This window comes from Cryptotermes secundus, unplaced genomic scaffold (genome assembly GCF_002891405.2).
Source record: "Cryptotermes secundus unplaced genomic scaffold, Csec_1.0 scaffold70, whole genome shotgun sequence".
NCBI classification, from domain to species: Eukaryota; Metazoa; Arthropoda; class Insecta; order Blattodea; family Kalotermitidae; genus Cryptotermes; species Cryptotermes secundus.
In genome coordinates this window covers 172,738-191,242 of record NW_019734964.1, presented here as the reverse complement: position 1 = coordinate 191,242, position 18,505 = coordinate 172,738, and the positions used below count along the sequence as shown (strand labels likewise).

At 39.1% G+C, this 18,505-nt stretch overlaps 1 protein-coding gene across 1 annotated transcript in view; it reads left to right on the top strand.

Moving 5' to 3' along the window:
• Positions 1–18,067, top strand: part of LOC111869030 (bone morphogenetic protein receptor type-1B) — a 33,044-nt gene extending 14,977 nt beyond the window's left edge. Inside the window, exons 2-8 of the mRNA XM_023860216.2 lie at positions 1,256–1,440; positions 4,417–4,637; positions 5,850–5,988; positions 8,987–9,179; positions 10,945–11,242; positions 14,223–14,538; positions 17,446–18,067. Of these exons, the coding sequence (XP_023715984.1) occupies positions 1,256–1,440; positions 4,417–4,637; positions 5,850–5,988; positions 8,987–9,179; positions 10,945–11,242; positions 14,223–14,538; positions 17,446–17,574 (1,481 nt within the window). The 3' untranslated portion in view covers positions 17,575–18,067. The remainder of the gene's footprint in view (positions 1–1,255; positions 1,441–4,416; positions 4,638–5,849; positions 5,989–8,986; positions 9,180–10,944; positions 11,243–14,222; positions 14,539–17,445) is intronic.
• The last annotated feature ends 438 nt before the right edge of the window (positions 18,068–18,505 follow it).

The window sequence follows — 18,505 nt, the reverse complement described above, 5'->3', positions numbered from 1 at the left end:
AATTTTCTCTTCTCCAAGTCTTCCAGACTGGTTCTGGAGTCCACCAAACCTCCTATCCAATAGGTACCGGGGCCTCCTTCCCTGGGGGTAAAGTGGCAGGGCCGTGAAGCTGACCACTCACCTCCAACTAGTGCCAAGGTCAAGAAAATGTGGATCTATACAGCCACTCCCCCATACGCCTTCATGGTGTAGTTCTTAATTAGTTAAGCAGAGAGACAACTTTACCTGTACCTTACTAGTCATGTGTACTGTTTACTTTGGAAAATCTTCAACATTACATCTTCCATTTCTTAAATAAAATTGAAAGAAGGTGAGGAGTGCCTGCATCTTAATCGGTTATTTGAACGTTCACATGTGGTATGGAATCTCTTATCAATAAAGCATTTGCCTTTGTTATGAATATGACTGTACATATGTAATGTCACCCTACTCGGTGTTGGACAAATCACCATCTGTGAACAGCTTAACAAGATAATGATCTTGCTCATTAATCACATTAGTTAGATGAGATTAGTGGATGATTGGCCTGCCATTCATTTGTGAGTGCTATTTCTACCAGATGTTGGGTACTGCCAGTCCTGAAAGTATATCCTGAAGACTACTTTGTTCATTTATGATTAACTCAAAGCTATAGTCATAGCTTTAGTCCATTCTTCATACATACATACATATGTACATACGTATTCCTGTTGCGCCCTCTGAATCATAGGGCATCTGTGAAATTCTTTTTCTCTTCAGTTTCTTAATCATACATATAATCGGTAGGACTTCTTGGACAAGTGACCAGCCCATTGCAAGGTCACTACCTACACAGGACAACACACACACAGAATAAACGTAGACAAACATCCATGCCTTGTGGGATTCGAACCTATGACTCTAGTGTTTGAGCTGGCGAAGACAGTTCATGCCTTAAGACCATACAGCCACTGTGATTGGCAAAGCTATAGTAGTATAGCGTTATTTATTCTGGTGAATGGGATCTTGTGTAGAGAGTTGCACTTAATACTGATATGATTACACTATTTGATACAAACACAATGACAAGTGGATGATCATATTTCTGAAACCATGCCTGACAGTATGTAACTCCTGCCACATCAGATAATGATGAATGCTGAATATGAACTTGCACCGAAAGGTTTACCGCCTTTCATCTGCTTGTAGATAATTTGGGGGCTTGTCGCATCAAATGAGCCATCTTTTCTATGTTTATGTGTATGTTCTGAAATCGTAATTATGTTTGGATTTACAGCGAGTGGAGTGGAGTGTTTCTGTGAGGGCCACTGCCCTGATGACAGGCCCAATGGAACATGTGTGGGACAGCCCGGTAGCCAGTGTTTCAGTGCGGTTGAGGAGGTTTATAACTCAGAAACAGGGTTATGGGAGGAGGAGCGAACATTTGGATGCCTGCCTCCTGACGAAAGTGGTTTCATGCAGGTGTGGTTCTGGTCCATGCATAATTGTAATTTAGTTAGTCTAGATGTTTTATAGACATCCATTGCAGTTTGAAGAAAATAATCGAAAAATAAAAATTTGTAGTTCATAATCATTTATTCTGAGTATAGAGGTCAGGACATTTTCATTTATATTTCTTTATAATTTTATGAATTTTGTAGCTACTGTTGCAGCTGTATTCTCTCTCAAATTTAGTCATTTCATTCTTATAAAATAAATGAAGATACACTTTCAGAGCTGAACATATTGTCCTCAGCTTAAAACCGAGTTCTGTGTGACTTTCTATGACAATTTGAGGGGGAACTGTACAAGACCTTTCTTTTAACCCCACGCAATTATCTAAATCCAACCCACTTCACCACAATCAATTTGTTAAAAGTGCCTGAAGAAACTGCAGTCATCAGTCTTGAGGTACATTACATTAAGCTGTTCTGGTTCAGTTTTCTGTTTGGAGATTGTATATAATCTGAATAAAATGTAGAGTGAAACAATAAATTTAAAACTTCTTACGAATTCGTTTTTCTTGTGTTAAGTTTTGTCATAAATTCTTATTTAGGTTCGTTTTTAAGAAGTAAAATAGTCAGATAACACTCTTAGTTTACGTGGGAAAGATATATGAAATGTATCAAATTATTCCAGGAAGATTAAACATTTTTGTATTGAATTAACCAAATGCTATAGTCAAGTGAGTATCACTTGCGCTTTATATTCTGGAGGCCCAGGGTTTCAAACCAGGCCCGAAGACTAGTTATTGTGACTGTTTTTTCCACAGTCCCTCCAGACAAATGCCAGGGTATACTTCAAATTAGGTCACCACTGCTTTCCTTCCACATCCTTACCAATTCATTATTCACTAATTATCATTCCATTCAAAGGGTGAGCAGTAGCATAGTTTTGTTGAGGCACTATGTTACAATATGGAAGGTCGTGGGTTCAGTTCCCAATGAGGTCATTGGATTTTTCGGTTGACCTAACCCTTCCAGCCTCACTTATGACCCTGGAGTTGACTCAGCCTCTAACACAAATGAGTACCAGAAATCTTCATGGGGATAAAGGGCGGCCAGGATGTAAGACTGACCTCACAGCCATATGTGAGCCAGTCGTCTAGAAAATGTGGAAGCCTCAGTGTGTCACAACCCTGTGGGCCTCCACGGCCTGTTACAGGGATAGCTTTACCTTACCATCCATTCAGTGCTAATAGTTTTGCACTGTTGACAGTATTGTTTTACAGAAATAAATATAGGCTATTTAATTTTTTATGTTATTAAAGAAACAAGATTCATTACTTTCACTGTTTCAGTTATTTTAATGTTTTCTGCGTTAGATTTGAGCATAGATTGAATGTACAAATGAACTGAAAATGGAAAACTTGTTTTGAAAGAAGGAGAAGTGAAAGGAACACAGAAATGTATTTATTTTTAAAATTTCTTACCCCCCTTTTACCTCCAGAATTTTTAGTCCTAGAACAAGGATAAAATATGTGATAAAATTATGCATATTTTAACAGTTTTTAAAGCAGTTTGACTTAGTATTTTAAATATATAAAAATCACAGTGTATCAAAAATAAGTCCTGTTTACATTTTGAGGTAGAAATTCATATGAGCACATTTCCAGATGTTTTGGACCCCCATGGTAGAACTGCTGTCAAAGGGGGTCTGGCAGAGGAGGAATTTATTCATATTTTTTTCCACCTGAAGGTGATTATAGAACCCGCTTCGAACACATTGTGGTATTTTGTATAAAAATGCTAAAGCAATGGACCAAGTCCCAAGAATAGCATTAAACAATGTGTCATTCCTTTATCAAATAACTCCATAACTTGATATAATGCAGAGAGAACTTCTGTAATCACAGCATTGTCTGTGAAACCTTACACACAATGCAAAAAAAAGTGAAACAAAAAATATAAAATCACTTGTATGAATCCAATCAGACAGTCTGAAGAAAAGATTTGAGGTTCAGGGCCCCTGAGACATTGGATATACAGGATGTTTCACTACTTTAGGGCATAACTGCAGGAGGTGATTTCCTAGGTCTTTGTGATCAAAAAAGTTCATATAAACATGTGTCCGATTCTGGACGGTTACGGAGTTATGACCGTTTTTTCATCCCGTACATGCCCTCATGTGAACCGCGTCTGTCAGCTGACGGATTGCTATTTTTAGCCAGCAAGAGACAGAGTGTTCTCATTATCTCGACACTTGAGATGTACCTAAGGCATGGTGGGTTGGTATGTCCGGCATGGTTTACAACCGAGCGGCAGCCTGTGTTGCGGCCGGCGGTGGCATTTTCGAAAATCAGCTTTAAGTGCTAATAAATTCAAATTAAAGGTAATTTCACGAAGTTAACTTTACATTCATACTTTAAATGTATCATGTATTATGCTTCACTACTTTACTTTACTTTATGTTTACTATTTTGTTCCGTTTATTGTCAGTAATCGTTACCTTCTATTCTGAGTTTAAGACAGTCATAACTCCGTAACTGTCCAAAATCGGACACATGTTTATATGAACTTTTTTGATCACAAAGACCTAGGAAATCACCACCTGCAGTTATGGCCTAAAGTCGTGAAACACCCTGTATACAGTATACTTATTTGTAACATTTGGTTTGTGTTTGTGAAGTTGTAAATGCAGTCCATGTTATAAATAAGTTGAAAATTATTGTGTACAGTTTCATCTCGATCAAATAATGGGAAAGACCAAACTTGCAAAACCAACAGATTCGGTTACATAATACTTTGCATGTGTAATTGGAAATACAGTGATTCCAAGTCATAATTGATTCAACATTCTCTTGCTGCTGGTGATTCTTATTGTAGAAACACAGGTTTTGACATGAAAGAATTGATCCTAAGTATCAGAATAGAACTAAGGTAGAGGGTTTGTTGCAGTGTTGATTTATAGGTAGTGAATATTCTAACACGTGTAATAAGACCATTTTTCTTTCCATAGTGTAAAGGTCATCTAGTACCCCACATGCATGGGAGGTCCATATCGTGCTGTAACTACACAAATCTGTGCAATCAGTTCCTGCTACCAGAGCCAGTAAGGGGAAGCACCACACCACGACCATCACTAAGTTATGATGACAGCATCCCCTATATCGCCCTCATCATCTCCATTACTGTTTGTCTTATCTTATTCCTCATCATAGTTGCGTGCGTTTATCTTAGGTAAAGTTCACAGTCTGATAGCCATGATGATTATTATGTTCCAGCAGTGAATATAACACAGTATGGTCATATGTATACAAAGTGCCATAAATATACTTGTAGATGTTTATATGTATTTTCATAGTCACTAGTTCATAATCATGTGTATTCACCATGTATGTAGTTGTAATCTGTATGCATATAAATATAATATTTTACTGTTATTTTTGTTTTCATCTGCTAACAAAAATGCGGTAATCAGGAGAAGCCCTTTGGCTATTTGGAAATGTGCAGAATGACTACTGGAAGAACATTATATTGCCTTGTAACAAAATAAGAATATTAGTGGTAGGTAAAATGTGTATCATTATGAGATGGGAGTTTTCATGGCAGTGAAGATTGGTCTTCTAGGTTATTTCTGTGGATATAGAAAAATGTGCTGTCTTTGTCTTCTACCCTGAAATGGATACTACACAAGACTGATAAAAATGTAATAGAAAAGTTAAAAAGGTAAAACTGTACCTGTACAACATATGGGGAAGTATGTACAAGTATAGATACACATTTTATTGACCTCAGCACTAGTCGGGAGTGGTCCCCTTCATGCCCCGGCTGCTTTACACCCGGGTAAGAGTCTCCGGTACCCATTGTATAGGAGGTTGGATGAACCCCAGAACTGGTGTGGACAATTGGAGAAGTGAAAATTATTGACCCTACCGGGACTCGAATTCTGAACCCTCGGTCGTCCAGCCCATAGCCAGTCACTATACCTACTATGCTATCCTGGCTCCTAAAAAAGTAATAGAACTAAATAAAAATTAACAGAAGGTCAGTGCTAATTTTTATCGTTTTTTTAGTTATGGTGCCATAACTCAGAAGACCACAGTGTAGATATAACATTAAGATAGGAAGAGAATTAAGATTTATTTGTGCTGTATTATGTCATTTGTCATAGAACAGTCTCATTGAAGTAGTGAAGCATTCATACTAGATTGATGTTTTCATTTTGGGTGATGACATCATTTTATGATGAGCTAGTTTGCGAACATATTGCAGAAATTAGCTGTCTGAATCTTTAGGTAGTTTTGTAATATCTCCAGAACGCAGAACAGAGATATCAAACACTCAGAAGACGGAGTCATCACACAGAAATAGAACATTGATTTTGGAATGACATGTCAAGTTTCTTGTTGTGAAAAATTCTTTTAAAATGTATGGTCTTACTTGATACAGGTATAAGAAACGTGAGGATCGCAGACAAATGTACCTGGTACAGACGGCAAGAAATTGTGACCCTTATCTGGCAAACAGTGGCACACTTCAGGAGTTGATAGATCAGAGTTCAGGATCAGGGTCTGGGTTGCCTCTGCTTGTAAGTACAGCAGACTACTTCTTGTTATGATGTCATATATTTAAGAACACAGAACAGTGATATTTTGGACTGCGGTTCAGTTCATATTTGGTTAGCAAAGTACTAATTAATTCAGATCCAAACTGGTTTATGTAGTGCACTGCCTCTTTTTTTACTATCAGAGGATAAGAAACATTTAAGATCCTTCTCCTAAACTTGTAAAAATTTCACAGTTTCAAAAAATAATTACTAATGAACCTTTTCTTTTATTGCTGGTGTAGTGGGACTAAGTCCCTTGTACTGTGGCCACTTCTGGACTATTGTACCAGCCGCAGATGATAGGTGAGGGTGATTGTGAAGCAATTGGTGGAATGAAGATTGGCAGGGGAAACCAAAGTACTTGGAGAAAACCTGCCCCAGCGCCACTTTGTCCACTATAGATCCCACTTGACCAGACCCGGGATCGAACCCGGGCTGCTGTGGTGGGAAGCCAGTGACTAACTGCTTCAGCTATGGTGCGGGCTACTAATGAACCTTAATGATATATATGAAATACCTTTCATTAAATTGTATGCTTATAATTTAATGTGACATTTGAGAGTTGTAAATAATTTAGCATGTCTTTATCAGCCCATTTTTATAGTCCTCGGGAGAAGCTTCACTTCCATTGGGTCTGTGACTCACTCTGGAAAACACTTTAATGGACAATGTAACATCATAACTCAGAAAAACCATGATCTTAATTGTCATGTATTTGTAGAGAGTGCATAAAATGATGATTAATGGTGAGAACATATCCATTTGCGTATCTGTCTATATCATCCTTGAAATTACTCAGTGATTGGTTATTATCGGAGTCTACACTGAAATTTATCAGTCAAATATAGTTTTGCAGTGAAATTTTCCCAGGCTATTGGGCATCCCAAAGTGGAGATGGTGTTGGTGTTTTGGAGACTAACTATGCCTGTCACCAAGTTTTGATGTGATGAGTGACATATTTGCCCATTGTATTTAGGCAAATGCAGCAAATGTCTAAGCCCAGTACCTTGACCAAGCACAGACAACTAGGGTGACAATAAGCAGCCAGGCTGTCAGTCTTCACACATTCTATTTCTTACCCTGCACAATCTGGAATGATGTCTCTGTTTCTTACCCTGCATAATCTGGAATGATGTCTCTCTTCCCTACCCTGCACAATCTGGAATGATGTCTCTGTTTCTTACCCTGCACAATCTGGAATGATGTGTCTTTTTCCTACCCTGCACAATCTGGAATGATGTCTCTGTTTCTTGCCCTGCACAATCTGGAATGATGTCTGTCATTGCTCCTTCTTCCCATTGTTCATGATAGCCATACTTTTTGGAGTATGTTGATATGTACCAGGATTAATTTAAAGAGTGTGTGCTGTATCTGTGTTGAAATTGTCAAAATGAGCCAGAGCTCAGTGGCTTCTTGTCAGGTTATTATACACATAATGTCTTATGTTCCTTACACACACCTCGAGGTATATGGAAAGCATGCATGGGGGACAGTCAAGATCTGAGTATTCTATTCAGTGCACCAGTTCGCTTCTAGGTAACATATACTGCACAGTATATGTTTATATATATAAACCAGATTGCAAGTCAGAAATTCATGCTTTCTAAGTACCCTACATTGTTACTGAACACTGCACATTTCAGTTTTCTTACTTCTAGGTCCCTCCTTTCCCATTTCTGTTTTTTCAGAGCAGTTGTGTTACTTCAGTCTTTACCCCCACTTCTCAGGTTGAGAAACATTTTCTGGTAAAGGCTCATTATCATTTAATCCAGGTTCCCTTTTTCTTTAACATGTTAGCTATATATAATTTTGTCATGGGTAGGGGTGACTGTTAACTGCCTCTGTTCTCTAGTGGTCAGCGTTCCTGGCTATAGATCCAGAGGTCCGGGTTCGATTACCGGCACTACCAGATTTTTTTCTGAGAAGTAGTGGGTCTGGAACAGGGTCCACTCAACCTCATGATGATGATAATTGAGGACCTATTTCAAGGAAATAGCGACTCCGGTGTAGGAAACAGATTATCGGTCGTGGAGATTCGTTGCGCTGACCAAGCAACACCATCTATCTGCAAATGTTGACAGTAAACTTTGCCAAGAAGCGGTGGTCGCTCAGTCAGTATAGTTCACTTGTGGACTAAAATCACGGGAGTTTTTTTTTCTAGGGGTGAATGTTAGATGGGGTTTGGATTGGATGATTGGATTTTTTTACCACACTTAGAAGTAATACAGCGCCACCCTTAATCTATGCACTTTACAGTTTACTGCTACAAACACTAATGTCCTCCAACTATTACAATCTCCACTATTTGTTTCCTAGCAATGGATTTTAACACAGAAACTATAACAGTCTCACTGAATTACACACTTCAGATATCACAGTACTAAAGCACACAAAGTCTTAACTTCACAGCCAGATCACTCCATTGAACTGCGCTCAATAATTCTGATGTCTCAGGTCCTCATTTCAGCTTGCCTGAGATTCTCGTTATATAGCTTCAGGGTGGCTGTTTCCTAACAGTTGCAGTGTTGTTATAGAGGTGTGTTTATCATGCTTTTGCATAGATACAGCGGCTCTTCTATTGTTGCATGCATGTTCATTTCCACGGGAATCTGTTTACTGAGTCATTGCCTAGCAATGATTGTGTACACTGGCTTTGCTATTCAGGTTTTCAGGCATTCTGTTAAATATTTTATCATGTGTATGCTGGGAAGGCTGTCCCATCTGGCCCCTACTGGCAAGTTGCTGTGCTTTGCGATATTTAAAGAACAAGTGAGTCAGTCTCTTTCATCACAGTTTTTTTTTTGGTCTTACTAGGTTTTTTCTTTCAGCAGTGTAACATAGGAGTTGAAAATTCTTGTCAAAAGTTGTGCCCCATCTGTGATGGTAGTCGCAGTTTATCACTTACTGTGAGACGGACAGAATATGCTGTGTATGTAGTGTCAGACTAACTTGACATTCCTTATTGCAAATATTGTTACAGGTTCAACGTACCATTGCCAAACAGATCCAGATGGTACAGTCAGTAGGAAAAGGCAGATATGGAGAAGTGTGGCTTGCAAGGTGGCGAGGAGAACGGGTAGCAGTCAAAGTGTTTTTCACAACAGAGGAAGCAAGTTGGTTTCGGGAGACTGAAATCTATCAGACAGTATTGATGCGACATGAAAATGTTTTAGGTACATAACTGTTAATTAATTCTATTTGGCATAAGAAAAAATTGCCTGATCAGTGGAAGGAGTCTATTATTATACCAGTTCACAAGAAGGATGATAAAACTGACTGTAGTAATCATCGGGGGATATCACTGCTATCAACTTCATACAAAATGTTGTCCAATATTCATCTCTCAATGTTAAATCCATATACAGATGAAATTATTGGGGATCGTCAGTGTGGGTTTCAATGTAACAGATCAACTACAGATCATACCTTTTGCATTCGTCAGATATTAGAGAAAAAATGGGAGTACGATGAGACAGCACATCAGCTATTCATAGACTTCAAGAAAGCCTATGATTCAGTTAGGAGGGAAGTATTGTACAGTATTCTGATAGAGTTTGGGATACCCATGAAACTAATTAGGTTGATTAAAATGTGTTTAAGCGAAATGTGTACTAAAGTCCATGTAAGTAAACATTTTTCTGATAAATTTCCTATCCAGAATGGTCTAAAACAAGGAGATGCTTTATTGCCATTCCTTTTCAACTTTGCTTTAGAATATGCCATTAGGCAGGTCCAGGGAAACCAGATGGAACTGAAATTAAATGGGACACATCAGCTGTTGGTCTATGCCATGATGTGAATCTACTAGATGGTACTGTACATACCATAAAGAAAAACACAAACTTTAATTGACGCAAGTAAGAGGTTGGTCTAGAAGTAAACACAGAGAGAACTAAGTATGTGTTGCTGTCTCGTCACCAAAATGCAGGGCAAAATCATGACATAAAGATAGGAAACAGAGGTTTTGAAAATGTGGCATAGTTCAGATGTTTGGGAACAACGATAACAGATCGAAACCTGGTTCAGGAGGAAATTAAAGAGGAGTAATGGTAATGCTTGCTACCACTCAGTCCAGCACCTTTTGGCTTCTTGGCTGCTGTCCAAAAACATAAAAATTAGAATATACAAAACTATAATTTTGCCTATGTATATGTGAAACTTGGTCTCTGACATTAATGGAGGAACATAGACTGAGGGTGTTTGAGACCAGTGTGTTGAGAATATTTGGATTGAAGAGAGATGAAGTGACAGGAGGTTGGAGAAAACTGCATAATGAGGAGCTTCATAACTTTACTCTTCTCCAAGTATAATTAGAATGATCAAGTCAAGGAGGATGAGGTGGGCAGGGCATATAGCACCAATTGGGGGAGACGAATTCATATAGGATATTGGTGGGAAAGACAGAAAGAAAGTGACCACTGGGAAGGCCAAGGTGTAGGTGGGTAGACAATATTAAAATGGACCTTAGAGAGATAAGATGGGGTATATTTTTATGCCAGAATTTCCTCAGGTTGCACCAGTATAATGGTGCATAAGTTCTGATAAGATCCCAAAAGTAAAATCAAAATCTTAACCTGGAAGAAGAAGGTGCTTAGAGACTTCTGAAGGGATGGAAATCTGATTTTTATTACCTGTTACAGTTGAGGTAAGCCACAGACCCAGAAGAATGATAAAGAAAATTGTAAATTAACTTGATAGTGCATACTTTGTAAAAGTGTTCATGATAGAAAAGCTCGTGTTACAGTCCAGTTCACTCTTTCCTCCTCCTAATGTAATAGAGTATAGTCAAGTGAAAAGCGCCTTAGATCTTTTAACATAGTAAAAGATCATGAAATATCATTTAAAATGTAAGTACCTGGAAAAAATTGGCCGGTTCCACTGTTCAGTAGTGTTTTAAATTAAATGGGTGAAGGGCTTGATTTAATTTTGTTTGAACAGGTTTCATTGCAGCTGATATCAAAGGCACAGGCTCATGGACACAGATGCTCCTAATCACAGACTACCATGAAAATGGTTCATTACACGATTATCTTCAGACACATGTGCTAGATCTGTCATCACTTCTCCGTCTTGCTCTTTCTGCTGCAAGTGGTGTGGCACATCTTCATACTGAGATATTTGGTACCCGAGGCAAACCAGCTATAGCACATCGTGACATCAAGAGCAAAAACATACTGGTGAAAAGAAATGGCCAATGTGCTATTGCAGATTTTGGGCTTGCAGTCAGATATATCAGGTCAGTGTGAAGGTTTGTGATGTTTGTATTCGATTTGAACTTGTCTAACATATGTTTCAAAATGCGACTGACTGAAGGTAGATATTATCCAGAAAATTCATGTGAAATGTGCTTACTGTAATCAGTAATTTAAATGCTAGGAGTTAAAATATTATCCTGGGCTGAGATAGTAACTGGGTCATAGGACAGAGTTTAAGTTATGGCTGGATCTCATATAATAGGTGTTTTTTTTTTCTTTACACTACAGCCCCAGTGGGCCTAGGCCTACCTCCATGAACTTCTCCATTCACTTTGGTTTTTCTAGATCTTACACATACAGTAGGACTCCTTGGGCGAGTGATCAGCTTGTCGCAAGGATAATAGGTGTTAGTACATGATAACTAATGGTGAATGACTTTGATCTAATTTTGATGGTACCAGATTTTTCATTTTGTATGCTTGCTATGAGCAGAACATGTCCAAATTCACCAAGCAGGTGGGTGTTACCATAACACTGGACTTGTATTTAAGAGGTGTTCAGTTCAAATCTGAGCCAGGGTACTGGCTATCCTGTTTGTATTTTTTATGGATTTCTTCAGTTCTTCCGGGCAGATTCCAGGATATTGCTTTGAATAGGCCATGACTGCTGCCTTCCAAATCCTTTGCACTTCATCATCCTTCGATTTGAATCTGTATAATATGGTTATTAATTGTGTCAGTGAGGTTTTCATAAATAAAGTTATAAAAGTCAGAATTCAAGTACAGAGGGCTTCTGCTCTAATACATCAGAGGACGTCAGTCACAATTCTGGACACTTAAGCAGTGATACTTTGGAAGCTGTGATAACTGTATCTGGATGATTCAGGCATTTGTATTTGCAGTCCACTGAATAAATTCTTCAGCTTTTAAATTATTATCACATAGTATATGTGACTTTAGATGGGGTTTGTATTGGTGAATAGATTTATTGACCACTTACAAGTCATAACTATGAATAACTAGAACGCTACTGCTATTTCCACACTTTGCAGTTTACTAGAACACATTGTGTAGTGTTCTCAGTCTGTTACTAGACGTTTCCTCGTAACAGCTCCAACATCGACTATTCCTCTGCTTCCAGCTCAAGTCCTTTCTTCACAGACTCCCATATGGGACTGACTAGGCTATAACCTTGTCCCTTGCTTACAAGTGTAATGTTGGCATGGACAGCATAGAAAACACAGCTCTTCTATTGTTGTGCCATTATTATATTCATGTCTGTTGCTATGGGGAAGTGTTTACCCAGCTGTTGCCCAGAAAGGGCCCTGGTATATCTGTCCATCTCATGATCATTGCATGGCACCAGCTCCTGCACACTACATCACTCACTCATGGAGCTGAGCCCTTCTTGAGAAGCTGCCAATTGTGCGGCTACTCAGGAACTTCCCAGCATTTTATGGAACCTGAAGGTTCATGACTGTTCACAAAAGTCCTCCACCAGTTCCTATCCTGAGCCAATCCATACCATCCCATCTTATCTCTCTAAGATCCATTTTAATATTGTCCACCCACCTACATCTTGGTCTTCCCACTAGTCTCCTTCCTTCCGGCTTTCCCACCAATATCTTATATACGTTCCTTCTCTCCCCCATTTGTGCTACATGTCCTGCCCATCTCATCCTCCTTGGCTTGACCTACATGCTACATTATCAATAAAAATCAATTATAGTGCTAAATTTTTAGAACTGTTTAGCGATATAAATACAAAAGACTACAAATTTAAAAAATGACATTTCTAATTTCATATGTATTGAGAAGAAATAATTTCTGCTGCAGTATAATTTTCATGTATGATGCTTAATTCCCACCATTGTTGTCAGAGTTTTCCACCTCTGCCTCTAGGAGACATGCTAGCAGGTTAGAATACAGGATATAACAAGAGTGATCCAATCAGTGCTGCCATTGTAGTAAGTCTCCCCCCCTTAAAAATCCAGTCAGTGTTGGCACTGTAAGGATTGAAGATGGTTTTAAAATTTATAATCAACGACCAATAACACACACAAAATCAGAAATGTTGACAGAAGAAGAAGAAGAATAGTTTTTTTTTTTTTGATGGGTATGAAACTGGGTCTGTTACATTAAGGGAAGAACGTAGACTAAGGGCATTTGAGAACAGGATGCAGAGAGAATATTTAAACTTATGAGGGATGAAGTTAACAGGGGACTGGAGAAAATTCTGCAATGAGAAGCTTCATACTTTGTTCCTCATCAGATGTTGGATTGATAATATTGTCATATGATGGAGTGTGACTATAGACAGATTTTGACCAGATTTATTGGACTCCTTGACACAGCACAGAACTACACTTTACAGTTCACTGTTACACACACCAGTGTCCACATTCACATTTTCACTGCCATTACTTGGTAGAAACTTCCAACTGTGGATGTTCCCCTCCCTATAGTTAACTTGTCCCGCTTATAACCTCTCGGCACGGACTGCATAGAAAATGCTGCTTTGCACAGTTACTCCATTCTTGCATTTGTGTTTGTTGGGGTGACCACATCATCACTACTGAGCCATTGCCTAGCAGCAACTGTCTCTGCTGGCTTCACAGTTCTGCCTTAAGCAAGTATGCCACAATATGAAGGATGGTGGAGCAGGACAAGTAGCATATATGGGAGAGAAGAGAAATGCTTACAATGTTGGTGGTAGGAAAAGCTGAAGGAAAGAGTTGGCTAAGGGAACCTAGGCCTAGATGGGAGGATAACATTAAAATGTTCCATAAAGTAGTAGTATAAAAGGGTTCATCTGGCTTGGGATAGGCACCAGTGGCAGGCTCTTGTGAACACAGTAATGAACATTCATGTATCTTAAAATTCAGGGAATTTCTGGAGTAACTGATGAGCTATTAGTGTCTCAAGGAAGACTCAGCACCACAAAATTAGACTGTTATTATGCTAATATTTTTATTATAATCATTTTACAGCTGATGGGTACTGTATTGTTTGTCCATTTCAGTGAAAGCAATAAAATTGATATTGCATCCAACACACGGGTTGGGACACGACGGTACATGGCACCCGAGGTACTGGATGAATCACTAAACACATCTGCATTTGAGTCATTCAAGATGGCTGACATGTACTCTCTTGGCCTGGTGTTTTGGGAAATGTGCTCCCGGTGTGTGACTGGAAACAAACTTATTGCTGCTGATGATTATCGTCTCCCATACTTCAACTGTGTACCCAGTGACCCTTCCTTTGAAGATATGCATGAAATAGTGTGCATGAAGAGGATCCGCCCCCACATACCCCCAAGATGGGAATCTGATGAGGTAGGAGAAGCATTGTTTTGTTGTAGCATACTGTCATTGTGAGGTTTATCGGAGTATATTAATGAATCGGTTGTAACTTTAATGAAATTCAAAACCTTTTCAGGCATAGTCTTAACCCACAAAATGTATTTCCTATGGACATTATCACCACCACCACCACCATGACTGTGACCAAAATGATGTGATCACGATCAACCACCGTAACAATGACTGTAGCCACCAACATGATTGTCAGACTCTACCATTTTTATTTTTCTTCCCATGAGGTTTGCAGCAAAGGAACCTGGTGATTTCTTAAATGTGTTACGTTTACAGCCTTTGAGGAAGACATGGTGGCAACGATGTTATTTACTAGCTTAACTGATGCCATTGCAGTAGCTGTGGAGCAGTGACATGCGCAACATCTTGTGTTTAATGTTGAAACATTTTTTTTAATGGTGGCCCTGTTGTTGAAAAACAGTGAATATTTTGCAAGCATTTCTATTGCTTGTCATGGAAAAATTCCTTGCTGCAATACCATACAGTTAAGGGTAGAAAACTTCAGAATGGGTGCTTCTGCATTAAAAATGAAAGTACCAGGCAGTGTGCATCCAGTACAGTTGCCACAGAACATTGAGGCTGTGATGTCATCATTCATAAGGAGTCCTAGGCACTCAGCCAGGGGACAGTGTTTCTTGTTAAGGTAACAAGGAAAATAGGGAGGGGTTCCACATGAGTTTGTCTGTTGGGTGCTCTTCAAGTGGTCATCATTTGCCTCACGATGTTGTTTAAGCCTAAGTCCTCAGAGCTGTTGGAAATATCTTCCACTGATGTGTCTGGGGGAAGATGACAGATTATTGCCTCTGTAGTCTTTTAAGAATTTGGGCAGAAGGTAAAATAGTAAAATAGTGGAGACTATTTTTCTTCAGGTAGGATTTCATTGCCGGATAATCTGCCATTTCTTTTGTTATGATACTGGTTTAATTTAAGGAATTCGGAACTCATACTCTCCTCTGACTTTGTTTCCCAAGTCTCTTTTGACTTGAACGACGTTTGTGGTAGAAGTTGTCATTAATTGTGGTGCCCTACCTGGTTCTGGTAGTGTGTTCTCTACACAAGTAATCTCCATGTCCATGTCAGTAGTTAGGAGATGTGTGAGGAAGTTGTGAGGTAACACTGCTTTTGGAGTCAGTTTGACAGCTGTGGATGCTGGGACCGGTTTAGTCAACTTCTTGGCTGTCTGTGAGGTATTATTAGAGATATGCCTCTTGTGCCTATCTACTTCCTAGAAGTCATCCTGGACCACTGATTCCACTGAGGCTTTGTTCACTGCACCACTTTGTCCTGCCTGTGCATCAACCTCAGGACAGCCTTCAGTTCATTCAGTTTTACTGCATACATGTGGTAAAGAGCACTAAAAAGTGACTTCCCTTCTAGAGCTTTGCAAACGTTTGCTCTGTTCTCCTCCGCCCTATTCACAGTAGAGGTTCACTCAGATCTTTCCCCCACTTTTGCCAGTGTGCACCCAGCACGGTTCTCAATATCACTGAGCATTTTATATACTTATTGCACTACAGTAGCTGCTTCTCAGTATTTGTTCATGATAGTGTGACATACAGATTCTGTGTTCAGTATTTCTGGAATCCCAGTACTGGGTTGTATGCCATCTTGGTGTATACTCAACTTTACTCCCTGTTTTGATGTTTCTCATGGCACTGCACATACTTGCGGCAAGGGGCAAACATTCATTCATTCATTCATTCATTCATTCATTCACTATTGGAGGGGGTGAGTTTCCCCATGCACCGCAACCAGTTGTTGATCTAGTGTACATCCCCCTTTGATATTCTACCAGTCGCCATACCCTTCCGGTACTGGTGCTCGCTATCAGCCCCGTTCAGCCAGCAAGTTCAGCCCCTCTACTGGCAGTGGTACCCAATACTTCCCCCATCTACCGGAGGCATTGGAAACTACTTGGGTGGGAAACTTTTTTTTACCTCATTTTGCTCAGAGGTCTCCTAGAGACATGAGGATCTTTTATGTGCCGTAAATCTACAACACGGGACCCATGGCTTAAAGTCCCTCCCGGAGGACTTGTTCCCTGAATTTTTCCACCCTTAAAAATTCCACCTTCAGTCAAGAGTGGGAACGTTACCCCTAGACTACGGAGGCCACTGAGGGACAGACTTCATCAACAGAACCTTCATCAAATGGGAGTTGACCTTGAATGCACTACGTAAACTGACGTCTCTATAAACCACTCTGTCCAGCACACATTTCATTCAAATCACTAAATCCAATGAAGACCTGGTGTAGCCAACTTACTGTCTGGTTGTGAACTTGGTATCACTTGTCCTCTTCTTTTCTCATTCCTGCTGTTAGCTGACTCACACACTCTCCTGACTCATCCTCTACTCCCCATCTCATTGGCTGCTAATGGCAGCTAGCTCTTGTTATATTCACTGTGGACCATGCAGAAAACCGCTTACAGTAGTTCCTCCATTCTTGCATGAGTGCATTGCTTAGCAATGGATCTGGTATTGTTGCATGCTTATGAAGTTGTTACCTAGGAACGGGCATGTCTGCAGATATGCCCCAATATACTGTAGTGGTTTCTAGGCCTTACATATACGTATGTTTAGCTGATCACTCTTGATTCCTTTACACTTCCCTTGTTTAGCAAAATTATACATGACTTCACACTATGCCCACAGTAATGTTCCAAGAAGTTCTTCTTGAGTGTTTAGTTCTTTCAGACTTTGAGAGATTGTCTCTATTTCAAGGCTAGATATAACTCTAATTATTGTGTATAAAACTTTATGCTCTGACTTCAAAGAACCAGTTTCTGAGGTGGAAGTACCTGTAAGACAAATTTGGTGCTGCCCACATGAGGATGAAATTTGTTAATGCTTGGATATTTTATTTCAGGTTTTGAGGACGCTAGCAAAGGTAATGCAGGAATGTTGGCATCCAAACCCAGCAGTAAGATTGACAGCACTCAGGGTAAAGAAGACATTATGTAAATTGGATGCAGATAATACAGTGAAAATTGTCTAATACCGATGAAAATAATGTAGGGGGTGTGCATGCAAGATTTTTCACAGACAGATGTAAGACTCCAGTTAGTGAAAAGTACTGTTTACTCAAGCAAGTGAAAATACTCATTAAAAACGGAATGCTTAATGTAGTATGAAACACATTGTGCAGTAGTTAACAGAGAATGGTGTTTTGGACAAGTGAGTTTTAGTTCAGTGACTTGATTTACATGTGCAGGAAGAAGTGACATGCTGACAGCCATGAGATTGAAGTGGTTGTGTTTTCAGTTTTGTGTAACAGTTAATATTGATTATGCAGTGAAATCTGGGTTTATGTCCCGCTATATACATTACAAGTTTGTAGAACAAGAAAACCTTTTGGTGGCCTTGGTAACTATTGACTGTGGGACATTGGTATATGATCATTTATTTGTTTGATACATGAAGCAAAGACCCTTGTGTTAGATGACAATGTAAATAAGACTAAGAATAACAGGTGCCTAAGTTATGTTAATGCTGTGATCTCTTACTTTTTTCCCAGTGACTTTTTAAAACCTCTAAATACATTTTGGGATTGATTTGACCCATTAAGGATGAAACTATTAGTGTTTGTGAATATTTTTATATGCAATATATGCTGGGAGGTAATTTTTTCATTTTAATTCAAAAAAGAAATACTGGTTTCGAAATCATCATAGAAAATTATTTTATGTTAGTAACAAGGTATTTAAACCACAGCAGTTATTGATATGACCAAAAATATCCTGTATCTTTCGCCTCCCCTGGATTTAAAGATTTATCGGCTGGTAGAAGGGTACTTCTTTTATTGAGCTGCAGGATATGAAGTGTACATGCTACTGTCTGTGCGTTCTTTACACAACATCACACTCCAAAAACTTAGCATAACCATATTTACCCAAATCTAATAAGATCATGTCTGAATCCCTCTCGGT